At 34.3% G+C, this 17,915-nt stretch overlaps 1 protein-coding gene across 2 annotated transcripts in view; it reads right to left on the bottom strand.

The window, feature by feature from the left end:
- The window catches only part of SPATA17 (spermatogenesis associated 17), an 86,018-nt gene that overhangs the window by 29,239 nt on the left and 38,864 nt on the right, over positions 1-17,915 (bottom strand). For both annotated transcript variants that reach the window (XM_071739676.1, XM_071739677.1), the window contains 2 exons: positions 5,463-5,666; positions 1,264-1,412 (listed from right to left, as the gene is read on the bottom strand). In XM_071739676.1, the coding sequence (XP_071595777.1) occupies positions 1,264-1,412; positions 5,463-5,666 (353 nt within the window). The remainder of the gene's footprint in view (positions 1-1,263; positions 1,413-5,462; positions 5,667-17,915) is intronic.

The raw sequence follows: 17,915 nt of genomic DNA, 5'->3' as shown, positions 1-17,915 counted from the left end.
ATTGCTTCTCCCCCACCCCAATAAATGAAAGAATACTGAGAGGAACAGAAAGCTGGAGTACATTTTTACTTGTAACTCACCTCAGTTATGAAAGGAATAAGAAGCACTGTATCTCATTTTTGGCACCAAGTGCAAAAAAAAGTAACTGCCTGAAAGTGGAAAACTAGTCGAAATATGATTTTTTTTCTTTCAAAATTGTTTTTAATAAAATTACATTTAAAGTCACTAAAGCAGAAAAATGCAAGAAAAGCAATACAACATAAAAATATAAAAGCCAAGTCATGCAAATGCAATTGATTCTGGCATTCTTAAGTCCCAGTCCTGAAGCTGACACATGGCAACATGGAGCTGATGGAAAAGCTTGAAGCAGATGAAAAATAGTAAAGCATCATGTCACAATGAATCAGCAGATCACGGGCTGCTCACAAGGTAAAGTGATTCCTTTCTCTTCTGAATTCTGGTATTAAAAGTGCCAAAGGATTGCCAGAAGCAGTGAATTCAAGGAGTAAGTTGAAATGATGATTTTGTCCTAGTTAACTAGAAAGCCAGAGCAGGTAACTTATCAGGCTTTTATTACGATTGGACAAAAGAGTTTGAACATGGTAAGAAAAGAATTGGAAATATTTTGGCAATAGCCCTAAATTTTTTGTGACAGAAGCCTTAAATCTTTCAGGATGGATTATGTCTGTATTTGGGATTGTATGGAATAGAACTGGCCCATCTGATTACAAATGCTAAGGCTTAGGAAACCAAACTGCTTCAAAGATGATCACAGTTTTTGCATCATGTTCTAACATGTGTAACATATGCTCTCTTTCCTTCGAAGGGAGCTTTGGTAGTCTGCTGGGAGAGCAAGCAAGTCTCATTGGCATGCAACAGCATTTTTTCCTCCTGTAGTCTGAAAACTCCCTGAATAAGAAGACTGAAACATATTTTTTCCTTGGCACGATGCATGTGACAAAACAGAATTTGCATTTGTTTTCTTATTTCAATTTAGCCCATCTGTTGCATCACACACTATGATTACAAGTTCTTCTGTAGATTCACAGATATGGATGGCACATGACACACAATTACAAGATAGGGTCTCTGCCCTGAACAGTTTATAATCTAAGGACACAGAATTTAGAAGTACGTATACAGAATGTTTGCTAGTAAGCTGTCAGGTTTGATATTTCATTTTGTCAGGCATGAAAGGTTTCTGAAAGCAATGAAATAAAGAAAACATTCTAATAACAATATAAGAAAAAACAAAGAACTTACTCATTGTCATGTATACGATTTGTCCATTCCTCCCATTTCATTTCCTCTCTGGCCTTCTCTAGTGAATTGATTGATGTTGCCACTCGCAAGGTTGGTTCCAAAGGCTTATGGCGCTGCTGAAATGCTTCAGCAGGATCACGGAAAGGGCCCTGAAAGGTATAGGATAATGCAAGTGTTTTATTGTGGTATTACAGTTCTTTTCTTTCCTTCTTTTATTCAGGACACATCACTGATGAAAGAAGACACAGAATGTCTGGGAAGCGTAGCAAGACTTTTCTTCAGAAATAATTAAAGCAGTTCATTTCAATACTTACAGAGAAGACAAAGGATGATAAAATGCTCTGAAGCTTCAAAGAGAGAATGAGAATGTGCACTTCAGATTTATCTTACTAATAATAAATATCTATTATTATTTAACAAGTTAGTATTGATTAAGAACCTTACTTTTCCCTTGGAAAAAATATTGGTGAAGTAAAAACACCAGTATTAAGTATCTAGATTCTGCCTAACGAGAAAGCTTGTCTTTCCCTTTTCATAAGATAAATAATGTTTTACCTAAACATTAAATATAAATAATATAAATAATGTTTTACCTAAAAAGAATACTGTCTTTTAAATTTACCATTTTTCTTATACAATTCAAACTAATTAATTTAATAATGTAGGAGTATTGTTCATTTTTGAAAAGTCTAATTCCACATTATTCACTAAAAGACTAACAACTCATCAATTTTTTCCAATTCTCTCTATAAATGCAGATTTTTTTTTTCAAGAGGAAATTGTTTCATGACTGATTATATCAGCATATACCATTAAATAACACTTTCCTGCACTGTCAAAGTGATACAGCCCATGTTTTTACTTTTAGCACTAACCAGTACAAACTTACCTGGCATATAATTAGTGCCATATAATGCTCAGGAAAGTTTAGTGATAACTCTGGATTTGGAAGTGTTACTAATTAATTTTTATTTCCATCATGGCTGATCCTGCAAGGAACTAGTGAAACCTTGTGAAACTATAAACAAAGAATCCTAATCACAGCCTTTATTCTTAAAGATAGCCTTCTTTAAATAGGTTATAACTAACAAGTCACAGCTGGAGTTACTGCAGGCACTGAGTGAAGACTGTGAGGCTAATAAAAAGAAACGATTCACGCCTCATTTATGTTCACTTATGTTTTACATTAATAGAAACCAATAATAGGAACCAGTTACCATAAAAGTCATGGACTGTAAATAACACAAATGGCAAATAAGTATCATCTAGTACTTTTCACAGCTGGACAGGAGGGCTGCTATAGTTGAAAGTAGTGGATTTTTATTGGAACTTTACTTTTTAAAGGCACAGGACCATGATTTGGAGATGTTTTTAAAGGTCCTAGTAAGCGACTGAGCACAATACTTACACTTTTTACACATATTCTCTTACTTCTACCTTCTGCATTACAAAAATTGTTCACTTAATATGATCACTATACGTCTTTTAAAAACAGACTGAAAAGTATTATCACCCATGAGAGAATAATTGATACCAGAACAGGTCACTAAACCCAGTAACCAATATTCTAGTAATATATAATCTGATGATCAAGATATAAAAATAGTATGAAATTTATAATAAAAAATGAATAGTCTGTATTGCAAGGTGTTTGCATGAAGTGGATATATAGTGCAAAGAAGAAAGAAATGTACAGTTGTCAAGCAGTATCAAGATAAAGATGCTTGCTTTTAGCAAATAGTCTTCCTTAATATTGTATTGCTTCTTTAATGTAAAATACTGACTGGTATTCCAGCAGTGTAAGGGCCAAGTCAAATATCCAAGAAAGGATTTTTTTCCCATCTTTAATTTCTAAGACCTTCTAACTCTTTCTCAATCCATAGCTCAAATGAAATTAATAGAGTCCAACTACTAATTGAAGGAGGGGGGAGAAGAGTGTTACTAAGCAAAGGTCTTTCAAACAAATCTATGTTATCTCTATATGAAAATAGGGTATGTTTGTTGGAATATTATATTTTTCTATTCCTGTAAATCATGTAGCTGAAGAAATATACCTACGAATAGGTATCTAATAAAATCCATTTTGTTATTTCCATTTTACAAGACTAACTGTAAGATCTTTGTGGTAGAATGATACTTAAAACGTTTCCAAATTGGCAGTGCCTGAATGCATTTCAGACATCCTGTTTCAAAATGGAAATCCTAGAGAGGTCAGGCTAGGAAGGGAAGGTAGGGAGTTGACCAACAGTTTTCACCCTGAAAGTAACTCACCCACCTTTGTGTTCTGTATTTGGAATTTGTGCTGAGTAGTGTGAATTGGTTTGCCAGATTAAGAGAATGGCATTCTTACTAGTTTAAATAAATAAATAAATAAATATATTTTTTTAATAAATAAAATCTGAAACTCATAAAAATTATGATCTACATGAAATCATATGTCCTTTGCCTCCACTCTAAGAAAATTAATAGCATGTAAAAAAAAAAAAACAACAACAAAACAAAAAAGCAATGTGTTTTCTATTCTTAATCCCTTTTAATGAATAGGTTTCTAATTCTAGCATTATCTCTGTTTCTATGAAGCTCTAATTCTAGTTAACTAGGTAGTAAAAATGATAGATCTAATTGATATGTAAGCATCATTGATAGTTTTCTTGTAAATCTTACACACATAAAGATTACCTATAAAATATTAAATACACATCATCCTGTGAGAAAGCTGACAGCTAATTTTTGTTCCTTTAAACATATATATTTGACATTCTCATATAAAGTATCCAACCCTATGGGCAACACAAATTTTAGGTACTTGAAAGAATGTTGATGTGACTCACAAGTGACTCACAGTGGGCATGATAGATGTTAGAAAAAGAAGCTTGGTGCCAGAAAGTGTTACCACAGAGAACTAGAACACAAATATATATAGTAATTAAATTCCTTATTGTCACAGCAGACAACTTTCAGGATGTGTTCTGGTGGGTTTTCGTTTCCAGCTGTTTCATCAGCTCAAACCAGTGTCCTTTTCTTAGACATACAACCCTAAATTGTCAAAGTGTTGTGTAGGGATTTAGCCGTGTGACTCCCATTAACATCAATAAGAGTCGCGCAGCTAAATCCACGCACTGTGCTTTGAAAATTTACCCCACAGTGTACATCCCAGGGTGCTGAAAGGATTAAAGTATTATATAGTAAATTCCCTCTTTGAGGTGCAGAAGATAAATAGAACTCTTCTGATTTGCTCTAAAAGGCTATCTGTGCACAACTGCTGTGCATGCATCTGAACTTTAGAAATCCAAACAGAAGCTTGTAAGACAATTCGTATACAGTAAAGCTGTTTTGCAAGAGGAACTTAACAATGGGAAGCCCTCTGAGTTCCTTCATTATTTAAAAGCATGACTACTATATTATGTCATTCAGACAAAATCTTCCCCTCTACCCTGAAAGACAGTACATTCAGTCACATCCCACTGAAGGACCAACACAGCCCCTTTGGTCCAAGAAGATGAAGTTACAACATCAACTCCAAACTCTCTTAACACTCAAACTCTGTGTCGGCTGACATTTTGTCTTGGTTCTAAATGTGAGCCAATGAGTTCAGTCAACGAAGAAGCTCAAGCAGTCAATGCAGGGAGAACAAAGGAGGGCAGGACAAAGGTGGAGCATTGCTCTGCAGTTGATCCTTATTGTTAGAAGGAATCTAGGAACTCTGCAGTTCACATTGACTTCTCCATGATATTCTGGTAGGCCTGCATCTTCACCATGTACTCTAACCAATTGCCTCTGCCTTCATATCCCACCACCAATACAGACTCATGCTGGTAAAGACAAGTCAGTCTCAAGGAAAGGACTTCTGAGATCATCAAGTCCAACCCTTAATCAAGGATTATACCAGGTTATACTTATAATCAAGGGTTTATACCAGCTATACCAGGTCTTCTCTATGACATATCGGAAATGACAATTTTTTCCTGAAGAACAAAAGGGAAGTCTAAAGAATTGAATTTTCCTGTTTTCACATACTTCTTTTAACATGAATATGTTTCAGACTTTATATCATGACTGCAAGCATTACATCTATTTTTTAAAAAACGGATCCACAAAAGGTATTTTTTGGACTCGATGATCAAACTCAGGATATTCTATGACAATCTATGATAAACAATGCAAACAAAAGTTGCATCAGAGACACTGAAAAATGTTACCTGAGGTTTCTGTTTGCCAATAGGTGGCAGAGGTTGTAGTGTGGAGAAAGTTGGAGGCCTTCGACAAGTTGGCCAGTCATAGAGGTCATAGGTAAAGGGGCTCTTCTTTTGCTGCAATCTGTGTCCCAATGGCTTTGACTCCCGTAGCAGCAGTTCCATTGGATCTGGAGATTTTCTCAATGGTGAATTGTATATGCCTGGAATCTGAGCAGAAGCTGGGGTTACCTTTGACTTCAACTAATCTAAAACTCTTTGCTGCACTTACCCTATAAATCAAACCACTTTAAAAAAAAAAACCTATAAAATAAACATTTCTACATAAAGTTTCTGAACAACCATTGACATGGTTGGATCTACAGTTTAAATGCATGTTTGGGCATTGCACTACAGTTACAAAAGGGTTTAAATAGGATAATGTAATGTATAATCTGTATTTCAGCACTTTGGGAGGGGTAACTTCATTTTATGGAAGAAAGAGCTTTCTTATCCCAGCCCCAGGTTTTCTTTAAGTCACATTCAGTCTTCCACCTTCCACTCCAGCAGTCAAAGGAACATGCTAATTTTCCCTTTAAAATAATTAAAAGTGTGCAAATTTATATCTAGTTTTAAATGCAAACCACTGTAGATGTTTTTGAAATCTCAAGTTTAATTTAAATTCACATACACAACAAGAACAAAAATAATTCTATTATTTCCAAACACATACTTAAGGAGTAAATCCTTATTCAAGAGAACATAAATCATGTCCCTCTAAGGTCTATGCTATCAGCTCACAATATGGACCAAGACAGTACCAACTGCAGTATCTTGAAAAGTAAAACTGAATGATTAGTTAAGGGGAAATACAACAAAACTTACAGAAAACCAAACACCAGTAATTGCTTTTTTCCAACAAAATGTTCACACTAAATTCCTTTAAGTAGTCAAATGCTTTCAGTTATAGCACTATTTATAATAAAATTTTCTGAATTGTGAATTAAACTGAAAAATTCATTCTCCAATGAATTTGCTATTTCATGTTTTCAGGATATATCATTAATTGTATCACGAGTGTAATATAATATAACAATTATTAAAATAAAACATACATTTCAAACCCTGAAGTAGAATCTGTGTGATCTGCAATCTGTGAATATCTGGCAAGTCAAAATTATGTGACAGACTTTTCCCAGATAATTACTATAAATGCAGGGATTTTATTGGTTGGATACAAACAATTCTCAAATAGACATATGTGAGCTTACTGAAATAATTATGACATGCTAAACATGAGAATTCCCATGTTATATTGCACAAAGCCACTATTTCCTATAAAACAGATGATATACGCTAAAGACACCTGGCAAAAATTAGTTTAAAGATACTGAGTTGCTTTAAGAGTAATTTTATTTTCTACAACAGTGAGTTGTAGAAATACTTAGACTCGTAAAATAGATTTGCACAGTTAAAATATATTGTCCTTTGCTTTTATCATAATTTCAGTTGCTAACCAATATTGAATAAAAATAGTAGGAAAAGAAAAGCTTTGTGATGTGGAGAAATGTAAGGAAAAAAGTAAATGTTTAAGATCTTGCATTTCTCCAATTGAACAATACTGAGGATACATGAGAAAACTAAGTAGAGCATCAGTCTCCTCATAAAGTATTAATCTCATGGCGCTGAGAGGACTGAACACTCCCCCATAAGCTCTAATGCATTTTTCATTAACATACCCTACTGGGAAGCTCCAGTTTCTCATGTCAAAACAGGTAAATAAGGCCCATTATTATTTAAATAAATAAGGCCCAAACTTATTGTTTAATGGACAAAATATTCAGAGATTGTAGCTTTTTCAACATATTGTTATACTATCCGAAATTGTATCGGCTATATTCTGTAAGTGATCTGGCCCTAATGACAATTTATTTTGGCCTTCTGTTATATGTCCCCCTATTAGCGCAAACCCTATAAACTATTTCACTGCACTGTCTGTCTCAATCTGTACTAAGAAAGAATGTGAATAGAAATAAGTGGTAGAACCATATTTATGCCAAACATCCACTGGTCATTCCTTCAACATTTCTTGATGCCAAACTATAATATCAGAGATCCATGCTTCAAATAGCAGTCAAACAGAACTGCTGGAGTAAATGCAAGGCTCACACTCAGTGATCTGTAAGCACTACATAGGCAAAAGTTCCATATGTTGTCATAGGTTTTATTACACTGTTTCACAATTATTAAATGCATTTACACTATATACCTCTTGCACAAGTTCTCTAAAACATAAAATGCCACAGTCAGGGTCTTCAATAAAAATTATATTCCATGCTGGAGATACACAAGCCAACTCTATGCCATGGTCATTATGGCTTTTCATGCATTAGTCCTACCATGGCCATCGGATCTGCTGTGCTCTGATCAATGAATTTCTGCCTTCATTCTCTTAATGACAGTAAATCAGAAAAGCAATTGCCTGTGACTACCTTTTTTTCACAATTCACCGAACTACTAATTGTATTGTTACTTCATCTTATCCCCCATTCCTGTGTCATCTCTGTTCAGCTACTGTATCCTGCCTAGTGTGGTGACACTGTGGTCCAGCCTCTGCCATGTGCCTGCAGAGGTCCTCAGCTAGTGAGAGACACACCATTCTCTCATTCTCTCTGCAAAACATACATTTTATAGATAACTACAATGTCACCATAAATGTAAACACTCTCAGAAGAAAAAGACCTCCATGTGCACCACTAAAATACAGGATGACCTAGAGTAAACCACTATGGCATAATAATGATTCTCTGAAGTTGCTGGACATGGATTTGCTGATCAGTAGCAAATCCTATCAGGGCTGTATCTGGTCAACAGATTTTTTAAAGGAGTATATTTTCTTTAAAAAAGAAAATAAAAAAATATAAAAGCTGAAGAGCAAATTAGGTAAGAAATACCAACCTCCCCCCAAATTAATTATTTAATCTAAATATCATAGGTTTATTTTTGTTTTTTGTTTCCCCAAAATGGAAAAATACAACATCTTAAGTAACTGAAACATTTTTTCTGTGAAGAATTACAGGCAAGAATAACTTTAAAGCAGTGTGCTGTATGGGCTTTAAGAAATGGCATTGCTTCTGTCACTCAGAACAAGTATAAATGGCTCCATGGCTTTCTGAAATTGCATTTTGCAATCTAAATTGAGATATTACGTATATTCTAGTTGACATTTTTTTGTTTAAATGTATGGCAGCAGAAAAAACTGTAGTTCATAAGGGGTTCAAAAAGTGTGAAATGCTGCTTAGTATCTCAACGTGCACAGAATAATTCACATTTAGCACTTTTAACAACACCAAAAATTAGCTGTAATAGATGTAGGAACTGATTGATTCAGTGTCTTTTGAAATCAGCAATTATTATATCTAAAAAAGTATCTTAGCTCAGAGTCATCTTTTCTTTTTCTTTCTTTACCTATTAATCAGATAATGTATGAAGTATGAAAATGGTTTTGGAGTTTTAGTGAGGCCCATTGGACACTTTAAAAGTTGCTTTTACAGTTGAAATTCTTCATATAATCAGAGTGAAAGTTGATTATAAGTGCATTTTTAAATAAAAAAATTAAGCAATCCTTGTTGATTACTTTGCATTTTACTTATATATGCTCAAGTATTCAAACAGAGAGATAGCAGAGCAATCAGCAGTGTTATTATCTAGACAGATGACAATTAATATTCATTTACTCAAAGTTCTCTACGTTTTATGGTAAGGTTTTAAGCTTAGACCTAAAGGTTTAAAGGGTTGGTAGGAGAGAAAACAGGATGAGTTTGATTCTACTTTCCAGTTCAAACCAACCTCTGGACAAATTGCTTCCATTTATTTATAAATATCTCTGCAATTCATAGTCTTATTTTTCTAATTTCTTGCACATGGGCTGTGTGCTGAAGGATGCCCTATTCACTGTATCTTCTGCAGGGAGCTGGCAGTCTGCAGAACTAAGAATCTGGAGGATCAGACCCTTAAGTACTAAATAGATTTGCATATTGTCTTGACACAATGTGTTAAAAATGTACTTCATCTTTTCCCTACTTTACTACAATATTCTCTCAACTACAAAACTATTGTAGTTAATACAGATTTTTCAATGGCAGGAGAGTGTCCGTTGATATATCACATCATATTTTGAGTCCACTATTTTCCTCACCTTTATTTCATAGTAGAATATGTTACCCTCCAAAATATCATGATAGGTTACAAAAAGTACGTCTGCTGGGAGAATGACACAATTTCTGTACCCATTCTAAACTGAGAAGGGCGTCTGTCAAAGCCAGCTTTCTGGGATTTCATTTCCAGGAATAATTTTCTGAAGTGACAAACACTATGGGGAAATCTCTGCAAACTGTTTAATAACTTACAACTGAGTTATTTGCAGTACTGTCATGCTAACTTCCACCTCAATAAAACCAAAGGAATCTCAGGAGGGGACTCTGCTAATAGCTTCTTACTGACCTCCTTGCATCAGGCCCTTCTGGTGAATGGTGGCCCAGTGGTTAACATGGCAAATGAGGTGTGAAAGCACAGATTTTTATTTTTTTTAAGACTATGGTTCTGACTCACTATGGGAAAAAAAAGAAAAAAGAAAAAAAAGAGAGAGAAATGAGTTACACAATAGATGTATTTTTCCCCTAGTATTCTCTGCCTCAGACCTTCCATCATGGAAACCCAAGCATGACCTGGAATATTAATTATGTCAGGTCAAGCATACTGGCAAATGTACCATTTGTTACCCAGTCATCCTTAGCACTACATTAATATTTTGAATCATTTTGCATTTCTAACACTCTATCATTTAGCTTCCTCCCAACCATTTTCTTATCTTTATAATTAATGGTGGCATATAAAGAAAGGAAAAAAAAAATCATAAGAAAAGTATTTAATGAACATTAGCAAAGAATAGATTTGTTTGGGTTGTTTTGGGTTTTTTTAGTTTTATGTATTGTTTCCATCTCTAATTATATATTTGATCTATGCTATAGACCATCAAATGTGATCTTTTCCTGCTTGTCATTTCTGCCTGGAGAGAAACACTTAACTGTTTGGGTTTTTTCCCAGAATACAATAAAGAAGTTATTTAGCAGCTTGTCTTGGAAGCTAAACTTCAAGGGAAAGGAAAGAAAAGGAAAGGAAAAGAAAGGAAAGGAAAGGAAAGGAAAGGACTGAGTTATTCTTCTTTCTTATTTCTTGACTGAGCCTTTAATGTTTACCTATAAAATTACAAGCCAAATATGCCCTTATAGGTACAGTGTAGCTACTGCACTTCAAATGATTACAAACATGCAAAATTAAAAATCAGTGAAGTTGAGCAAAGGATATAATGTAGGCATGAAGTCAAAAGAAAGTGCATCATATCTTTAAAATATTTTTACTGGAGTTTTACTAAACAATAATAAAGGTATATTATATTTTAATTACTTTTTCATTTGAACTCCATAAGTCTGAAGTCACATATATGCTGAACATAAATATTTTATTTAGCAGTCAATTAATCTTGAAAAAAAAATCTTTAAGGCAAGAAGCTTTTGTAAGTGATTACCACAATAAAACCTAAATACAGTCCTACTTTCTCATTCTGGTCTTTCAATGAGGAAAGAAAAGAAAGAAAAGAAAAGAAAGAAAGAAAAAGAAAAAGAAAGAAAAGACTTGAACAAAATAGGGACTTAACTAAAAATTCTTTTTTTCTCCATTGTAATTTGTAAAAAAAACCTATCAAGCTGAGAGACAAAGTAAGAGATCTTTAAAAGCCATAAAAGTAAAAGCATGAAGGAGAGCTGTGAATGAAATATTTGCTAGAGATGGGATTGCTGAATCAACACTGACCAGTGCACTTCATCATAATTATCAGGACATACTACTGCCAGGGGATTTATAAAAATCCCACTCAGCAAATAATTGCCCTGCTGTTAGGAGGTAGTTGGAGTGTTAACACACTGTCACAGTCCAGAGTTTAGTAAGATATTCAACATTCAATTACTCTTGCTGAGAACTAAAAGGAAACATGATCATTTCTCAGCTATTGCAGTTATGCTTCCACATGAATTCCAGTTAACAGTCTTGTTAATCCCAAGATATAGTTTCTGTAGGAGGTAAAAGAAATACCTTAAAACATGTTTAGATGATGCTGCAACCATGTCTGTAAAAAGAATATTCCATATGTAGTAAAAATAAAATTATAATATCTCTAATAGGAAATTTATTGACGGAAAAAACATAAAAATATATAAGCCCCATTAGAATGTATTTCACTAGGAATAATCTATGATTTTTTAACTAATATGAACACATTATTATATTAGCAATTAAGAAATATAGTGTAGATTTCATTCAGATATTGGAAAAATACCACAGTGTGGTTCCAGTTTGAGATAAAATTTCCTTACCATGTCTGACAATAGGAAAAATTTCACCCAGTTTTATAAATGTAGGTTCAGTTCTCACTGACCTAATGTTACTCCTTAGGTCTGATCCTGATAATCCCTATGAAAATATACTCTCAGAAGTTTCATCAAAATAAGAATTGGAGGACACAGATTGTTACTATACCTAAGGTATTATACCTTGGTTTGAGATACTGCTTTTATGCAGAGACTGAAAAATTCATAACTGAGTGATGAGTAACATATATTCTTCCAAGTGGGATTAATTACCCATCGTCTATTTAATATATATTCTGTTTAAACAGAGTAATAGAAGCATTAATTATTGTTATTCTAGCTTCAGATGGTAAAGCTTAGTTTGGTGGTTTTCATCTGTGAAATGTTTGCTTGATATCAAAATAATAGTGCAATCATGTTATAAATATATATTTATAAGTAAACCAGGCTGCAATTTTATGGACTATGCTACAAGGTGTTAAGAAACATTCCAGCCCAGTATCCCAGTCACCAAGTATAAAATCCACCTCTAAACCTGAACAGGCACTAAGTGCAGTTGTGGGAAACCAAACTGTAACCGAGTATCCAAATGGGAATAAAATGTTTGGGAATTTAGGCAGCATAAGAGAAACCCACTCTTGGCTGAATGCATGGATTATTGTGGCACAGTATCCAAAACACAGCAGCCTAGCAAGTGCAGAAGAATCCCCAAAATGTATCCACCTTTCATTGATTCTCTCTCTAACTCAGACTTATTCTGTCAAATCTAATTCTTACACTGCGTCCTGATGAGAGAAATTGGAGATAATAAAATGAATGAGTGACTTATGGCATGGGAAACAATACTCCTATGATGAAACATACAGAATAGGGAGAAAGCATTCAAAGTTCTCTTACTGATTTCTCATTTGACTTAAAAAGATACCTAAAAATACATTTTAATTTGATTAATATCTTTATTTCTAAAATAGGAATTCAAAATTCCAATATTCTTGCAATTTTTTATTTAAGAAGTGCTGGAGTTAGCATGGGGTGAGTATGTACAAATTCTAGGAAACTTTGAAAACCAATCTATTTCTAAAACTACCCTATATATGAGGGAACTAAAGCGCTTAGATGGAAGAATAATCCCTGAAGGTGATGTTATTCTTCCATGTCTCATTAATTGCATGTGAACACACAGACAGTATTTCCTTACTTCACAGGGTTATTCTGAGGCTAAAATTATTTATGCTTGTGAAAAATTTTTTGAGCCTTAAAACACTTGTTTAAATGTGATATTATTTACATTTTTAAAATCAAATTTCCATCTAATGGAAAATGGAAAATTTTCCATCTAATGGAATATATTAGTTTTTTGAGAAAAAAAACCCTTGAAATTTACTGATATTCTCACCAGTTCGTGAAAAATCCTAGTAATTATTCCATGCAGTACCTTTGAATTTGTAACATCAGAAATTATCTACAACAACATGTAAGAAGACATTTGTTTTCTTAACAAATGGAGATGGAAATCACATGAAAATCCTTTTGTTAATGAAATAATTATTAAACAGGTAATTCATTCACTCCTCCAAAAATACATTTATGCAACTAAATCTTGTAACATGTCATTTCTTTTCATTGTTTCTCATGCCTGTTGCATTGTGCTTATACATGAATCTTCCCACACAGATATATATCCTGACAGATCTATTAAAAAATTTGCTGTTGTAAAACCTACAGGATTAGACAATGACTAAAAACTTGAAAAGTGGCTCTATGTTTAACAATGCAGTTTCCAATGAGAACAATAAAGAATGCAGTGAATGTTCAATGTATGGTCACAGTATTGTATGCAGAAAATACAGAAAGCAAACAGAGCCATGTTGGATTAAAAGGAGGACTAAAGGTAGTCAGAAATTAGCAGAAAAGAGGGGTGTAATAAGAAAAAAATGAAAATATTAAAATTTTATTGAAAGATTGTAGAAATAGAAAAACTGGAAGGAAAGAACACATGTAAAATAAAGGTAGAGAAAACAATAGATGGGGAAGATAAGCAGTTTTCTTCACATCCATTGCACAATGGATGTGCCACAATTCCCAAATTAATGGTATATATTAGATACTAAAGAAAAGCACTGGCTATTGAATAAACTGCACAAATTAATGAAAGAACTTTACCATTATACTATTCACTTGCCCAGGAGCTGAAAAACAAAAGAGTTGGTGTGTACATCACTCATCTTGAAGTTTCATTAAAGCAAGAATACCATCAGTGCCACTTCTTAAGAAACAGGAAGGTTTGTTGTTGAGAAACATGGCATTTTATCTTCATGACTTCTCCCATGCCATTCCTAACCTCCCTCTTCTTATGCACTTATCTCTTATTTAGCATGTACTTCTGATATAATAGCTTCAAAAATTACCTGAGCAAGGCCATATAGCACAATAAACTTGCATAAACACCAGTCTACTACACATTGACCAAATTTATCCCAGTCACAATTTCAGGAGTGTCAGTGGAGCTCTACTGTGTCAATGTAGCTCTGTGTGCGAGCTATTTAGTTGATACTTGCACTGCATTGTCATTTTCTTGCAATATAGATCCTTTCTTAAATGTGTGTACCACATCATACACAAAGCCAACACTCAATATATAACACATTCTTACCAGTTTTCTGACCCGGCAGCAACCCAACCCTTTTGCTACCCCAATTGCCAGTAATACACAAAATGTGGTTGTGTTTTCCTAAGATCTCAGCATGTACGCTTTTGATAGATCACACAGCTTGTCCTTTCAACTCTGTCATTAATCCTACCCACAGGAGTTGAGCACAAAGTCTAGAAAAAATCCACACAAATAGAGATTATGCAATTCAGAAGCTGAAAAAGACAGTTACCTTCTAGTGCATTTTTAAATTACTAGTGCTACATGCAGAGATGCTAAATGCTGTAATACACTGTAGATACAGAGATGCCACTATGTTATAATAACAGATGCTTAGTATGAGTGGCATGGCTAGTAACAAGCTATTTAGAAGAAGCTCTGAGAAATATTGCCAAGTCTACGTGGCCTTTAAACAACTGAGCTTGCATAGGATCAATCATAAAACAGTACTCAGTATTTACAACCTATTGTATATTAAGCTCTTCCTAATGAGGGATGATTTTTCAGTGTAAACTCTCTTTTTCTTGCACAGTTACCAAACAAACTGAAAAGATTTTCTAATAAAAATCTGTCATAAAACATGCTTAAAAGCATTACATTTGTTCTATTTTTAAGTTCATTCATTCACTATCTTAAAAAAACGGAATGTGAATAACTTGCTTTCTGGGTAGTGTGGCAAAGGGAGAAATTGATTTCTGCTGGATGCAGTTTCACTTGCCACTTGTGCTACAATGGAAAGAGCTTTCCACTGACATTAGGGAGAAATACATCTGAAATGGTGCATAGCCATTTACTTCTTATAGGAGCAGGAGGTGGGTTGTAGTGACAGCAGATGGCACTTCCCTATTCCCATAGCTTCCTAATCTACAGCCATACTCTTCTCTGGACATGAAGATCACCATGCTTGCCATCTTAGTTTTGGCTTTGATTGCATGTGCCCTCTCTAGGGAGACAACCACCTCCTCTTAAAGAAAAAGAAAGTCTGGTTTAAAAAGCAAAACTGTAAAATCTATGGCAGTTGTAAACTTTGTAACTGAATGGTTTTGGCAGAGCATGTACCAGATATCTTCTGGAGGGGTATGCTGGCTTCCAGCATTTGCCTTCTTTTTACATCACCATGATATTATGTAGAGCAGCAGAACTACAGTCCTGAGTGATCCCAGGATGAGTAATCCCAAAGGGGATCCCAAAGCTAGACTCATATTCTAAGAGAACTAGAGATTTCTGACTGTATGTACAAGTCAGTTAAAGGTAATTTTTGGAATTCAGACCTAGTGGAACTAACCTTCAAGACATAAGCATTTTTTTTTTTTTGTCCAGGCTCAACCTCAATGTCTTTCAGAAACAGCTCAGTTACTGTTCAGCATACCTTACTTTGTCCTTCTTTCTCACACCAACACTGAGCTACATTAACTGTGATCCCCTTCCAGTTAACTGAGATTGTGTGTATAGTGCCCCGTGAGGCATAAGAGTGGAATGATTTTCCTATAATGAATATCTGTGAATAAGAATAATGATTCCAATGCAGAAGTGAATCCAGGAAGAAGGCTTGCTGATCAAACATACCTGTCAGAGTACTGTAAGAAGGATTTAATGTAAATTGAGAATCCTTGGGAAATAATATTTTTAACTGAACACTGTAGCATGAAGCTCTTTATATAGTAATGCTACTTAAATGTAGATGCAAGCTTCCCTGAAAACTAGGAAAGCTCACTCTCTCGTCTTAAATTTACATGGTATTTTTTCTGATAAAGCTTTGGAAAGTACTCAGAAGTATCTTGACTTCTTCACAGAGAAGTGATGAGTGGATGATATTAAAGACCCACAGGATAGGTGGGGATGTTCAGTGGTTGGGCCACCTACATTAAAAAAAAAAATTAAATATTTTAGCTCATATTCAGGAAGTATTAGTACTTATAATGAATGATAATTTAATCCCCTGAATTTTTTAGAGACGGGATAATAAAATTACAACAGTAAAGAGGGATGAAATAAAATGTAAAAGTTAAGAGCTAATTCATTCTTCATGCTAGCTCAGTCCTTGGCCTTTCCTGAACAGACACTGCTCATAGTAACAAATTATGTATAATTATTTTGTGATGTGGATGGTTCACTTGGGACTGAGCTCAATGACCAAATTTGCAGCTTTGTCTCTTAAACTGTGGATCTGAAGATCAAAGGCCAGAGCTTTACCCACTGAGTCCTCACCTTTATAAGAATAAAACTGCCAGGCGTCCAGAGACAGAGTGGGTTTCAAACAGTGTCATTTTAGACCAATTGTTTCTCAAGTTTTTACAGGACAGCACATTAGGTTAGAAGCATATTAATCAATTGTGTCTTCTGAATATTCATTAATCTGCCTCAGAAGGATTCTGTAGCTTTCTTTTCTTCTTCACTTCTTCACACATCATGTAATTGCAGTAGCTTCAATAGAATTAATTCCTGATTTCCAGTAATGTGAATGGGGGACACAAATTGTACTGTTTACAAATTGCCATGTCTGTTGACAGGAAGAATGTAATTAAAAAATACTTTAGCATTGAATAGAATTTTAATTTAAAACATTTTTGTCAATGAAGTGACAAACACAAAACAATGACTGATATGATTGATGAAAGTGATGAAAGTTCGGTTTCTACAGTAACTGCAGAAAATCAAAATTAAACTAGTCTGAAAATAAAATCTGAAAAATAACCTTCGGGCATATTTTTACTACCTTTAGTCACAAAAGCTCTAATCCAGAATCTAGGTAAGTTTGCTAAAGTACTCCAATTACCGTAAAATGGATTTGCTTATGGAATATGGGTGTTACACAGAGAAAGAACAGAAAAACTTGTTTCTCATTGCTGAAATTAGAACTTTTCACAGTTTCTCACTTGATGCTAATATCTCCTTCCTCCTCATAGAATACTATTCTTCAGGATTGCTTATTTTTAAATTTTTTCTGTAGTGCTAAGCTATTAAAGTTATTGACTCTTATGTTTATGTCTCCTTGGAAAGGGTTATCTTGGTCAAGACTAGTTCCAACAAAAATACTTCCTTATTTTATAGCACCACTTATTCTATACCTACAAGTAATCCTTCCCAGTGCATTAGCTTTATAGGAATAATTATGGGCAAACACCAGCCACATGTCTAAACACAGTAGAGATGGTGATACACTCCAGTGGGCACTGAAAACTGAAGGAACTCTGGCAAGCCAAAAAGGTAACTGATGGCTTGTTATTGGCAGTTACTAAAAGAAAGCCATGGATTTTGTAACTTTTACAACTTTTATTGCACATGGGCTTTGCTCTTTTTTTGCAGATCTAAATTACCTAGAAGATTATGAACATATTCTGTTTTCAAAATGCCAGAGGATACCAGGAGAAATTGTCAACCTACTTAAGAAGGCTGGAAAGTAAT

Source organism: Heliangelus exortis, chromosome 3 (assembly GCF_036169615.1).
Source record: "Heliangelus exortis chromosome 3, bHelExo1.hap1, whole genome shotgun sequence".
In the NCBI taxonomy this organism is placed as follows: Eukaryota; Metazoa; Chordata; class Aves; order Apodiformes; family Trochilidae; genus Heliangelus; species Heliangelus exortis.
The sequence above is the reverse complement of the archived record's forward strand: the minus strand, read 5'-3'. Positions and strand labels throughout refer to the sequence as shown.